General features: G+C 32.2%; 1 protein-coding gene across 17 annotated transcripts in view; it reads right to left on the reverse strand.

Annotated features, from left to right (window-relative positions):
* The window catches only part of CD36 (CD36 molecule (CD36 blood group)), an 88,674-nt gene that overhangs the window by 5,670 nt on the left and 68,717 nt on the right, over positions 1-14,287 (reverse strand). For all 17 annotated transcript variants that reach the window (XM_081284175.1, XM_081284168.1, XM_081284173.1 and 14 more), the window contains 9 exons: positions 12,683-12,843; positions 10,308-10,455; positions 9,733-9,912; positions 8,340-8,431; positions 6,448-6,494; positions 3,343-3,412; positions 2,130-2,317; positions 1,321-1,439; positions 333-406 (listed from right to left, as the gene is read on the reverse strand). In XM_081284175.1, the coding sequence (XP_081140301.1) occupies positions 333-406; positions 1,321-1,439; positions 2,130-2,317; positions 3,343-3,412; positions 6,448-6,494; positions 8,340-8,431; positions 9,733-9,912; positions 10,308-10,455; positions 12,683-12,843 (1,079 nt within the window). The remainder of the gene's footprint in view (positions 1-332; positions 407-1,320; positions 1,440-2,129; positions 2,318-3,342; positions 3,413-6,447; positions 6,495-8,339; positions 8,432-9,732; positions 9,913-10,307; positions 10,456-12,682; positions 12,844-14,287) is intronic.

Here is a 14,287-nt window from a genome sequence, read left to right on the forward strand (position 1 = left end):
AAAATTTCCCAAGCACTCATTTTTCTTTTCAACAAGTTCTACTCAGGGAAGCAAAATGTCGTTTAAAAGTTATTGTCATAGGAATAATTGTGAAATGAAAGGACCCAAAAATCCAATCAGAAGTATTCCAAAATATGTAAATACCATCTCAATAAACTCTAGGTATTAGTCTGAATTATAAGATAATATATCCTAAGTATTTAAATAGTTAATATATAATGACATTAAGCTAAAGAGAAGTCAATATTTGATATTCTTTCCACTTTTATAAATTTACTTATATTCTTTCAAGACAATGCTCCAAATTATAATTAATCTTATCAAAGACTCACTCAATTTTTTTTGCTGGCTTGACCAATATGTTGACTTGTAGCCGTTTTGCAAATTGTAAAGTGAATCCAGTTATCTAAAAAGAGAAATAATTACCAAATTGTTTTAAAGACATTCTTATAATATCCAAAATCCACTTTTGGTATGATAGCAGAAAAGTTTTTAAAAGAAAAAAATTTTTGAAGCTTATAAAAAATTAATTGGACCTAATTATTATTCCATATACAAATACACATAGAATGTGTTTATGCAGTTATGGGTCTACATAACTTTCATATACATGTGTTCATATACACATTTTTGTTGTCTAACCTAATATCAAGGTTTTAGTTTTATGTTATTTACCTAAAATGGTTTTGAAAAAAATAATAGCAGCGTTAACAAAGTGCAAAACACCTTATATAATTTTTAATTCCTGAACTATGTGTGGTCAAATATATTTGGTCAGAATCCATGTATCTGTTTGGGGAGGGTGCTGAAGAGCAAACCCAAGCCCTTTCGCTAGGCAATTGCTCTGACATAGCTATATTCCCAGCCCTCCTTTAACATTTGGAAGAAAAAAAAGACTAAAATAATTCAAATATTAAAACTGTGTGCTACATGAATTGTTAGATTTTTATTGACAGGAAATACACTCATAACACATTGATCCCTCATGGAATACACTGACTCCTTACAGAAGGCCTGTAGAAAGACACGGTATTAGAATAAAATAGTTAAATGTATCTGTATATTTAATTTTTATCAGGCAATTAGTCTTATTTTCATTATTAGATTCCTGACCTATGAAACATTCAAAAGGCTTAGGAAGTTCCATATGCTGAAACTCAAATTGAATTTTCTTGACATTTATGTATGTGCAATAGGAAGAAGTTAATGTAACTTTCACTGAAATTATGTTTCAGTAATTAAGAATGATTCAAAAAGTATGCTCAATATGTGACTAATGAGATAATTTTCATTTTTTAAGAATAATATATATATACTTACAGGTTCAACATCCAAGAATGTACTATGTTCTTCTTCATTTGGATTTAAGCCTTCTATAGGTTCTGAAACATCATGACTTGCATGTAGAAAATGAGGAAGCGAGATGTACACAGGTTTACCTGAAAACAAGTTTTTAGAATCAATTGGAAATTTCTTCTTATATCACTCAGAAAATATTTCCTTAAAAATCTTTATTAGATTAAAAACTACATAATTGGTTTTGAACATGGATTACAACTAAGGGTAAAGGAAAAGTATATCAGGTTACTATTCTACAAAAATAAAACCATCCTACTACTCAGTTCTTCTTTGGATGTCAATTTTCAATATGCAAAGTTCAGCAGTTAATCACAAAGTTTCAACTTATAATTTTTTCATCTTTTGAGCAGTAATAGGTCAATGGACCTAGGATTTAGGAATATTTTTTCTTTCTTCCTTTGTAGTCAGGATAGTATGAAGAATATGATCCAGAAGTTTTGTCAATTCTTGCTTTAGAGACATACTGAAAACACATTTACCTTTCTTTACCATTTTCTAGGAGAAAAAGTGCTAGAACAATGGTGCATGGTAACTTAAAAGCAGCACAGGTTATGAACACTCCCCCCAATAACTACACTGAAATAAAATTGAGGCCTCAAAAAAATCACATGAAACTAAGACCAACATTTCCTGTCACCAACACTTACATTCTGCCATCATCACTGTCTTTAATGTTAAATTGGGGATAGAAAGGGAGTTTAGGCAAAATTTCTACTTAAGGAATATTGCCAGTTACATCATGAAGCCTGACACTGAGCACGTTTACATACCTTCTTTGCACTTGCCAATGTCTAGAACACCATAGGATGTACAATTTTTTGAGATAATTTTTTCTGTGCAGAAACAATGGTTGTCTGGATTATCAACTGGAGATGCAAAGGCCTTTGCTGGAAGAACAAATCTATACACAGGGATTCCTTTCAGGTCAACTTCAGATCCAAATACAGCATAGATGGACCTAAACAGTGATACAAATAGCTTTATTCAAGAACCAGAGGCACATTCTGAAGATCTATTATTTCTTTATTTTAGTTTATATTCATGCTTTAATTTAGAAATATCAGATACTTGCTAGAATTTAAAATTATTAGAAGAAAGTTTTCTTGAAGTTTTAAGACACATAAGAATTCACTACCTGAGTGTGAAATATTCTTTTGTTCTCAAAAGCTTTAGACATTTAGGGCAAGTTTTGCTTATGAACTACCGTAGAATATTTATATCAAATATATTTATCATAGTAAATTTCTCCAAGAGAGTAAATATTTATAACTTACTTCAGAATTCATTATTTGTACCCAGTGTAAATTGAGTGAAATTTCTATCTTTCAAAACTAAATCTTGAGAAAAGCCATTCATTTAGTGAGTCATGTTCATGTGCATGCACACATAGACCTCTAGCATTTGACAAGCATCCACCAGCACCCTAGGAAATGTAGAAGATCTCCATAAATATTCCTTCTAATCCTCAATAACCCTGTGTGAAGAAACACTGCTCTCATTGTTCTGAGAGAGAGGACTGTTTTAGAGATGTTAGAGATCTGCCCACAGTCTCAGTCCTTAGGGATAGGACTGAGATTCAAAGGTAGTGACATGCATGGGCTCCAGTTCTTGTGGGGTATGAATTGAGCCCCCACCAATTTGAAAAGATGCTGTAGTGGCAGAGGATAGCCATTAATAAATAAATTTGTGATAGCTGCATTATCTTTAGAAATACTGGACATATCCTTTTAGGCATGTTATTAAAAATAAATGCATATTAGGTCTTAGAAATGGCAAAGAAAATTATTATAAGTGGAAGTGTATAGAAGGATATTTGCAGAGTTAAACATCATGAATGCCATATGCTGCATTTATTAAATCAAGAAAAACTTCCTTAACTACATTTTTCCAAATGACAATTAAGTAAGGGTTTCCTGACCTTAATTTTTATCATTTGGGAAACTATGTCTGACTTTCAGAGATACATTGATGTCTTTCTCTTACCTGCAAATATCAGAGGAAAAGAACTGCAATAATCGAGTCTTCTCAACAAAAGGTGGAAACGAAGCTGCATCTATTTAAAAATAAATCCAGTGGCAAGTGATTAGATTAACGTGCATTCTAGAAAAATCTAGAAACTTCTAGCATAGTCAATGGAAATGATATAAATCACCTATGTGAAAATTATCTAATACCACAGTAACTTTAAAAAAAAGTAACATATATTTTTGTTTTGAACCAGTATGTCAAAAAATATTTTCATTTAAGTTCCAGTGTGCATTTCTACTAACATTTCAATAATACTAGCTATAGTTTGAGTGCTTGAAAACCGCATGTGGCTAAAAGCTATCCTTTTTCAACAAATTTGCATATCATGTGCATTCATAGGTATAAAATTAAAAAATGGTAAAATCAGATGTAAAAGTTGTGATTTTTATGTGGTTTTTGAAATGCCCTTTTTCATCACCTGAGTGGCTTTTTTTTTTTGTTAAAGTTTATTTAGAACTCTAGCTATATTGTCATTGTTCTTGTTTTTACTTGTGATTCATTCATTTGTACTAATGGCTGATTAATATTTTTAAGACCATGAAGTTCTCTAACTAGTGTTTCTTGCAAATGCTTTCAAAACATATCCATCAAATTTAAAGAAGCATTGTTTTAGTTTATTGAATTCCATAACTATGATTATAATCCATAGCACTCACTGACTAAATGAAGAAATAACTAGGTAACTCCTCCAGTTACTTCCAAAATATTACCAAATTGAGCACCAGTGAATGCATGCATTCTAAACTGTTTAAACTCATCCTTCAATTATGCATTCCAGGTTCTTTTTCTGGCAAAATTGTAAACCCTATGACCTTGTTATCCTTCACCGATGCTCTTGTTATGTGTGATTTTTTTTTTATTAGCTACACATGACATTACAATGATCTTGGCAATTCATACATTTGAATCAATTGGGGTATAATTTCTCATTTTTCTGATTGTACAGATTGCAGAATCACACTAGTCATAGAGTCACCTATATACATACAGCAATCATAATGTCTATTCTATTATAATAAAATTACAATGATACTATGGTCACTGCTTGATCCTGGCATTCAGAGGACAGGATATTAGAGTTTAAAATCCCCATATTGGTCCTTATAGGGCATAGCCTACAGCTGTCTTTCAGGTCATTCACAATTGAAAGAAAATACATTGAAAAACTTTAAAAATCATTATCTGAAATATCATTGAAAATATGCCATAACTATACTCAACAATCACCTTGTACGATGATGATCATAAGTTGGCTTACCTTTCTTCCCCAAAAGAAATGTTCTAAATGTGGATCTTATTTTCACTTTGTCTTTTCAAATTTACTGAAGGTAGGAGATGCACTACTTAAGCATGATGAAAACACATGGGCATCCTTGTTTCATTCAGTATGTCCCCTGCCTCTGCCAAACTACCTCTGCTCTTGATTTATTTTCTGCTTCCATATCTTTACCTTCATGCCTAATGTTCACAATTGTCATTGTCACTAACAAGTCATCTGACCTCTGCCTCCTTTTGTTACACTTATCTTCTGCTTGCTTTGGACAGAATTGTTTAATGATTTTTTCCCATTAAACCCATACAGGATTCTTTCTTCTTTAGGAGCAGTTTAGTGCATTTCTCTCAGTCCTAAATGACTAAGTATTCTGTTGGTAACTCTTAGACGAGTGCCTTAACACTATTAACTCTGTTTATTTGTAGAAATACTCTTAGAATTGTTTCCAAGGCCTAAAATCCTACAAAGAAAATACAATAGTGCTTTTGCTGATTTTTTCCCTTATAAAATTTTAATAAACAGGCAAAATTCAGTCATATCTTTGGAAAAGTAAACAGCTCTGGTGCTTCCTTTTTACATAATTTCGTTTGTCTTTATCATTTTCCTATAGTGCATTTCCTTGCCTGCTTTGTAAACATTTTGCATGTATTTCTAAGCAGATAAACTCACCTGATTTTAATCACCTCATAGTATTTCATTCCCACTGTTTAAAAATTCTTTTCTATTATACATAACAGTAGAATCTGTTTTGATAAAATTGTACATGCATATTTATCTTATTCTAATTAGAACCTCATTCTTGTGGATGTACATGATGGTGGGATTTGCTTAGGTTTTTTCACATATGTACATGGGAAAATTATGTCATATTAATTCCAATGACATTCCTATTCCTATTCTCCCTTCCCTTCATTCCTCTTTATCTAATGTACTGAACTTCTGTTCTTTCCCTACCCTCTTATTGTGTTTTAGCTTCCGCATATTAATGAACACATGCGACCTTTGATTTTTGGGGGGTTGGCTTATTTCACTTAACATAATCTTCCATGCATTTACTGGTAAATATCATGAAGTCATTCTTTATGGCCGAGCACCATTTCATTGTGCATTTAAACCACAATTTCTTAATTCAATCATCTGTTGAAGGGCACTTAGACTGAGTTAAATGTGTACTTTTCTTTTCTTCAGGAAAATAATTATCCAAATCTAACAAAACCTCAAAGCTCTTAAATTTTCCTCCCATTCTAATTCTGAACTTATTTTTAACATATTTTTAAGGTTAATAGCTAATCTTGTTATTTTTTTTCTTTGCTCTCTTATTCTGACATCCAAAATAGATGGTTCAGTTCTGCAGCTTCTCTCATTTAGCTCTGAATCTCAGAGCAGAGTGTTTTCCCATGTGTAATTATGTTAATTTCTTTTCAATTCTGTTATCTTTATGGTATTTGGAAAAGGTCTCAAAAGTAATTATGTCTATAAGCCTGTTTTTTTTTCATTTTAAGCAACTTATTTCCATTGCCAGGATAAGAGTTCATTTAGTACAGGTTTTACAAAGCAAACATTTCCTAGTAATGCAGTAAGAACTAATCATCTGCAGTTAATCTTCAGAAATACCATAATGTTAAACACACATTTACTAAACCCACATAAAAATAGAGACAATTATTTTGTGGGGACTAGAAGACAAGTAAACACACCCTTAACCTTCAGAATAGTGTAGGTTTGGGGCTGTATTGTGCGAGCAGGTGAGTTGGGTTCATGGTGATTATTATCATAAGTGTTCTTACCTGTACCATTAATCATGTCACAATAACTTGGCCAGTAGGAGAGATTCCTTAAGAATAAGAGAGAAATTGAACAAATATTTAAAGAACACCTTACTTGTGTTACTTTTTCTACTAGGATTCAATACCTCTGCTAACATAATGAAAATTAAGATGTGACAAATGAAAAGTTTAAGAAATGTTCTAATTCATTTGATTCACATTTTGTTCAAATCTTTCAAGCTTATTGCAATAAAATACCATCAGTGGCCAGGTTATAAATAAAAATTGAGATGCCAAGTTAATCAGAAACTATTTGGAATAGATATAGTTCTAAAAGAAAACATTGAAAAACATTTATCAGAAATATAGATCTCTACTTAGGGAATTTTCCTTCCAGTAAAATAAATAAATATTTGGTTGCATATTGGGTATCCATATGGAAGAGGAGAAAAACATTAAAGGGATACTAATGAAAGCTTATTATGAGGCAGAAGAGGGGAAAGAAAAGCAGCAGATGTTTGGATACACAGAATTCAAAACATGTAAATATTCAATTTTTATGTTGTCTTCATTATAACACTTGCATAGATTGGCATTAAAGTAGGATAGTGTTTACTAGTTTATGTATTAATGTCTATGTAAGAGCTAGAGAAGGCTCTGGATGTGATAGAAAAATAGGAATAATAATTTCCCTCCATCTGTAGGCATACTTTTGGTGATGGAAAAAATTAGTTTTTTCCCACTCATTATCTACTGAAATGTCAACACAAGCTTTTTTTTTAATTTTAAACATAATATGCTGTTAAAAATGTTTGGTCTTGTCATGAGGAGTTAGGTCAACCCTATAGTCTTAAATTAATGGGTAATTCTTAATCTAATTAGTAGTACTAATTAACTGTCAATAGTGAAATGCTCATTGTTCAAAATGTAAACATCAGTTAGTGATTTCCCCTAGAATAAATACTTAGAAGTGTTTGTTTTCCTCCACTGGACTTTGGTATGAAAAGATGTAACTATGAACTCTTTAGAAGAGGTACTACACTAGTAAATATTTAACTATTGCATGCAGTATTAGATAACAATCCAGTTTGAGGCAATAATTAATAAAAACATGTAATATCTTTCAGTTTTGCTTATTTTTTTCAGGAAATAATTGGTCTAAAGTACAGTTATAAATTTTAAGAAAAGTCTTGCTCACCTGATATATTTTTTCATATGTGTAAAATAGAACCCTAAAAATGACTCCTTTGGATGAGGTTGCAGGAGAAGGGAAATAATGCACTTAAGAAGCTGTGCATTATTATAAGAAGTTGTTCTCTTACTACTTCAAAGATATTTCTGCATTTAATATGCAAATTCTAGCACTGTACTTAAATTCATTCTTGCATTCAGATAGGTAAAATGAGCTGAGCCATTCTTATAGAAATCATTTCAAGATTGTTAGCAGGAGGAAAAAGCTTTTGCATAGATTCATCAAGTTTCTGTCTATATAGACACATTTAGATATGTCACTAAAATGCACAATTTTTATTTGACACACTTAGTTATAAAAACATTAAAATATATTCTATTTCACTAGACTACCAATTAATGTATTGATTTTTCTTTTCAGTTATGATTCTCTCATTGTATGGGTACACAAAAATGCTGGATATGCAGCAGAGATGATAAGATGATAAAGGCAAACCAAACTAAACAGTGCAGATGTTCAACAGCACAAGCTTTGCTTTGCTGTGAACCTGCCAGTTTTCATATTTGATGGGCTAATGCCTGGCAGAACGGTAATTTCTAGGGCTGATATACAGCTGCCACTGGGGTCACAAGTTGAGTCCTCTGCCTTAAATACCACTCCTGCCTTAGAGTAGTACCCTAGTAACTACACACACACACACAAAATTTACCCAGAAACTTACCTTTTACCTTTATAAGTGTCTATTATGGCAACATTGTTTATATTATCTTTTCCACTGAAGACTTTATAAACTCCATCAGCAGTATCATTGTACTGAAAAAAAATGTCCAAGAAAAAATTACTTGCAGAACAAGTCATATTTCCAAGTTATATGTAAGTGACTTACTTGCGCATTTCTTAAATACTGGTAATTCACAATATTATTGCTTATATCATGCAATAAAGTTTTTAAATTATAAGAGTTAATATTTTAAAGGGTAGAATACAAAAATTACCTAGAAATAAGTTCAAAATGCTGAGACAAAGAAAATAAATATCAGAAGCTTTTGTGACACAAACTCAAGCCCTCTGTGTCATAATTTAGCCAATGAGACCATTTTTATCACCATTCCTATTATGTTGAAGTGAGGGCTCATTAAATAAAAATTCTAAGAACAAAGATAGATTTTCTAGAGTTTTTAAAATTTTTTGATTTTTAGAAAAAGTGCATATTAATTGTACAAATATGCCACAATGAAACACAATATTTTGTATAAACATAGTATAATTTGATTAATTTCAAACCCCTATAATCTCCCCCTCCTCCCTCTTAATGGTCTACCTTTTATCTTCATGAAATCTCTTTAATAAATTGTGACTAAAATGATAAAGATCAGACTACAAATTTTAAAAAATAGCCAAGGAAAGAGTTCTGAATCTTTTGAGTTCGAATAATAATTGAATCCCTGATTCCTTAAGGCTTTCTACATTGATATTTATTTGACATATAACTTTGCAATCCTAAACACTGTGTAAATGTAAAACACTAAAGAACTGAAAAATATAGTGTTCACATATAGTGCTAAATAAAGACAAAATGTCAATTCAAGACAGTTTATTCTTTCAGTAATTTAAACCATCATCCTATAACTAAACAAACCATTGAGTCCAAATGTTTTTCTTAATTTCCATACTGCCATTTCATGATATTTGTGAACCACTAAAATAAGGCATACTGACCTAGCCTGAATTTGCACATTTCAATAAGACAAGTTTTTAATTAAGTTTTAAGAGTAACAGGATAAATCATTAAATGCAAGAATAAAGCATGGAACTTGACTTTGTGAAAAGAGTTGCAATAAAAAATTTAAATAAAATTGTATATTTATAAAAATAGAAACTCTTAAAGTTAATTAAATTAAGTAAATTTTCTAACTAGAAAACTGAAGCCATCTGAAAGGGATACTTTTTTGAAAAACTTAGGATTTATATTCCCAGGTCAGGAAGAGGGCTAATACACTAAACTATACTTTGCCAATGACATATATATATACACACACACATACATACGCACACATACATATATATTTATATAATTAAAATATAACAACATGCCATTCATATTGAATACTTACAGGAAAGAACACACCAACTGTGGTAGTAATAGGGTATGGAACCAAACTCAAGAATGGATCCTTGTAGCCCCACAACAGTTCTCTCAAAGTTCTGGTTTGGAACATAGAAGATTTTGACTTTTTGATAAGTGAATTGAGCACCACTTGAACAAATGCATTTTGATAGATATGGGGTGCAGCCTAAAAAAATAACAAACACCATTTAAGGCACATAATTCTAACAAATAAATGAATCCGTTATTAGAATAAAACTTCTTAAACTATGTCTAAAATTATTGCTAAATCCTGCCTGGCCTAAAAGTGTAATTTCTCTAGCTCATTGCCAACCATCATATAACATTCCAAGTTAAGCCCTTTTTTGACATTTGATTCATGATATGCTTAAACAGTCTTCTATTTCCACTTGTTATGATTTTTTCATCTTTACAAATGACCATAAGTCCATTCTAAATAACAGAAGACTATGTTTTCATTAAAATGGCTAAATGACTAAAATCTAATGATAATTTCAAAGATGAGATTGTTTTAAATACTCCAGGACCCAGCATAACCAGAGTTGTTGTCTGTCTACTCACTGCTACAGCTAGATTGAGAACTGTGAATGTGTCATTCTCGGTTCCAACTGACAGTGAAGGTTCAAAGATTGCAGCATTGGGCTGAACGAAAGAGACTGTGTTGTCCTCATAATCATGAGTTATATTCTCCTTGGCTAGAAAACGAACTCTGAAACAAGCAGATATAAGCAAGATTTAAAGAAACTATCTCATGTGATCATTAGATGTCAAATGCTACTTATTCAACAAACACTATTTGAATCCACAGAATATGTCAGACATTATGCTGAACAATGGTTAATTCATCTTTTAAACAGCAGAGTAGAGTCTCCAGCCAACTAATCAGAAGTATTTTGTTATTTCCTCATGAATAAATTAATGGCTCACATTATTTCAAGAGGGCTCAAAATAAGATACTAAGATATATTAAAATATCTGTACACATATATTAAAGATTTGTGTTCAGAGCGCTATTCTCCTTTGAGAATGGTATTTTATATTTTTATATATATATATATATATATATTTTTATTGGTTGTTCACAACATTACAAAGCTCTTGACAAATCATATTTCATACATTAGAATCAAGTGGGTTATGAACTCCCATTTTTACCCCAAATACAGATTGCAGAATCACATCGGTTACACATCACATTTTTACATACTGCCATATTAGTGACTGTTGTATTCTGCTACCTTTCCTATCCTCTACTATCCCCTCTCCCCTCCCCTCCCATCTTCTCTCTCTACCCCATCTACTGTAATTCATTTCCCTCCATGTTTGTTATCCCATTCCCCTCATAACCTCTTATATATAATTTTGTATAACAATGAGGGTCTCCCTCCATTTCCATGTGATTTCCCTTTTCTCTCCCTTTCCCTCCCATCTCATGTCTCTGTTTAATGTTAATCTTTTCTTCCTGCTCTTCCTCCCTGTTCTGTTCTTAGTTGCTCTCATTATATCAAAGAAGACATTTGGTATTTGTTTTTTAAGCTGAAAAGTTTTTTCTCAGCAAGAGAAACAATAAGAGAGGTAAATAGGGAGCCCACATCATGGGAACAAATTTTTACTCCTCACACTTCAGATAGAGCCCTAATATCCAGAGTATACAAAGAACTCAAAAAATTAGACAATAAGAAAACAAACAACCCAATCAACAAATGGGCCAAGGACATGAACAAACACTTCACAGAGGAGGACATACAATCAATCAACAAGGTATTTTTATATTTTTTAAATATAAAAACTAAACAGTACCCAAGTCAAAATTACAAGTAATGTATTTTCTCCCAAATAATTATGTTAAAACTTGAGTATAAATTATTACTTAAGAAAAAGCTACTGTAATTTTAGGAGCATTTGTGGATATATAGTAATTGAAAAAAGTACCAAAATAATTGTGATCCCAATTGAAGGGTATTGTCCAAATTGAAGTGTACTTATAAGATTATACCAGTAGATGGCAGTCATTAAGAGGAAAATCCTTAAAACTGAGCCCTGCCTTCAGAATGTACTTTCAATAAGAACATTACTCAGGATTTTTTTTTAAGTAAAATAATAAAGTTTTGGAAAGTGTTAGTTAATAAGGTCAAGGGAAAGAATCTGTTATGGATTTTTCCCAAGACTTCTTCCTTCGTATTCCTGCCAAAGGTAACTTTAAAAATGATCTATGTTGAATCTCAAAATAGTCTGAAGGAATTACAGTATTCATTGAGATGGTGTTTGTTGAACTAGAATTAAGTCTTGATCCAGGCAATTTCATGCTTTGACCGATGTCATATTATGTCAATGTTTTATCAAGTTCACTTTAGAAGCCATTAGACAAGTAAGTCTTTGGTTCTGTTTAGGAGAAACATCTTCTGATAGTTCCGATTTCAACTAGATTCAGGGTATAATTGATACAGAAGCACATTTAGCTCAACATAGAAAGAAGACTTGCAAAGTAGTAACTTTAAAAAAAAAAGAAGTCAGTATTTTTCGGATTAAGTCATTCAGGCAAGCAAAAAAAAGACTCCATTTTGGTGGTATGAGAAAAGATAACCTGTGGTTGATCAGGAATCCTTTTAAAATTGTTATACAAGGAGGAGTTTATTGTTCATAAAATTTAACTTTAAACTCAACTCTTTCTCTCCATATCTCCCTTGTTGCTTCCCCTAGCAAAGCAAGTCTATCTAACACATCCCCTGGTTGTCCATTAAAGAGGTTAAAGGCTCTTTATTCCACCTTTTCAAAATATAGCCATTACATTCCTAGATTAGTATTTTATGCAGGTAGCAATAATATACTTTGAAAGTAAGTCAACCTCAATACAATGGAATACATCAGGTGGGAACCTTCTCAGCAGCATTCATGCTCAAGGTCAGAGTGCCCCTCCTGTGCAGGGACTCACTCACCTGTATGTGTAAGGACCTCTTTGTTTAACCTTAATGTTGCTGCTGTTCACTGCCACTTCCTGTGGATTTTGCACATCAAAGATCCAAAACTGTCTGTAAACTTCTGTGCCTGTTTTAACCCAGTTTTTATAAGCCGTTGTACCTTCTTCAAGGACAACTTCCTAAGAAAAGGAAACAAGTTTGAGTTATTTCATTGTAGTAAATAAATAGCACTTCTGGAAGTTCCTTTATAACATTTAGGCAGCAAGAATAAAAGGACCACTCCCAAGCATCTTACTCCCGAGGACCTTTGCAACTTTATCACACGCTTGCAACCAGATATTTTTGTATTTTTTTTTCAGCTAGAATATTTTCAACATACTACAGTAACCTTATTTAGTTAACCTTTTAGAAAGAGAATCAGAGTGATACAGAAGCCATGGCTGTTGATTTTAAGGTAAGTTTTATAGCGACACTGTACAATATTGTAACACTGGGTACCACATTTTATTAAGCATGTTTTATTAAAGTTGTCCCAAAAAAATTCTTAATTAGGTTGAATATTCTGCCCCTAAGTAGCTATACCGAAGAGGCAAAAAGCAAAATTAAGAAAATCTAGTAGTATTGAAAGCTTCTTTCCCTTTAAATGTTAGATGACTAATGGGATGGTGACTTAACATTTATTAAATAAGTACTTATGGATGAAAAACACAAATATGAATTTTTCCTCTTCAGAGATTTGCTCAATATGACCTCCCCAACTCTTAAATATTTGTAGTAATGCATTAATTCATGTATCCAAAAATTATGGCTGAATAATACTTCTTTATTTGATTACTAGTTTTTGAAGAACAAGACAAGGAAGATGCCCTGTTTGTGTATGAAATTTGTTAATAATTGATGTCCCTAATTTTGAAGAGAGACAAGTAGAAAATATGCCAAGGACAGAATTTTGAAACCCTATAATAAAATCATGGCATTTGCAGGTAAATGAATGGAGTTAGAGAAGATAATGCAAAATGAAGTTAGCCATTCCCCCAAAAAAACAAATGCCAAATGTTTTCTTTCATATAAGGAGGCTGATTCACAGTGGGATTGGGAGCAGCAGAAGGATGGGAGGAAGAGAGATAGGGCAGAGGGGTTGGAGGAGAAGGGAGGGGAACATGGGGTTATTAATGATGGTGGAATGTGATGATCATTATTATCCAAAGAACAGGTATGAAGACAGGAATTGGTGTAAATATACTATGTATACAACCAGAGATATGAAAAATTGTGCTGTATGAGTATTAAGAATTGTAATGCATTCAGCTGTAATATATAAATAAAAAATAATGATAATAATAAAAAAGAAACCTAGGTCCTCACTTTCAGAGCTTTGGGACTAAGTGAAAAGTCACCAAATGCTTGAGTGTCCTTTTCTTTGTAAGATGAAGAGGCTTTACCAAGATGTTCTCCCAGTTTCCTTCCTCATCTTTCCTTCCCAGAGCTGGAAGTCTATGAAACTGCAGCAACCAGTGTGAACAAGGTCATTTATAGCTGGTAGCATTTCCAAGGAAGTGCCTGGGGAAGAATGCACCTCGTTCAAGAACTCCAGTTTACCTTAGTGTGCAAGAGGAAGAGGAA

Source organism: Spermophilus citellus (genome assembly GCF_964194105.1).
Source record: "Spermophilus citellus genome assembly, chromosome: 3".
In the NCBI taxonomy this organism is placed as follows: Eukaryota; Metazoa; Chordata; class Mammalia; order Rodentia; family Sciuridae; genus Spermophilus; species Spermophilus citellus.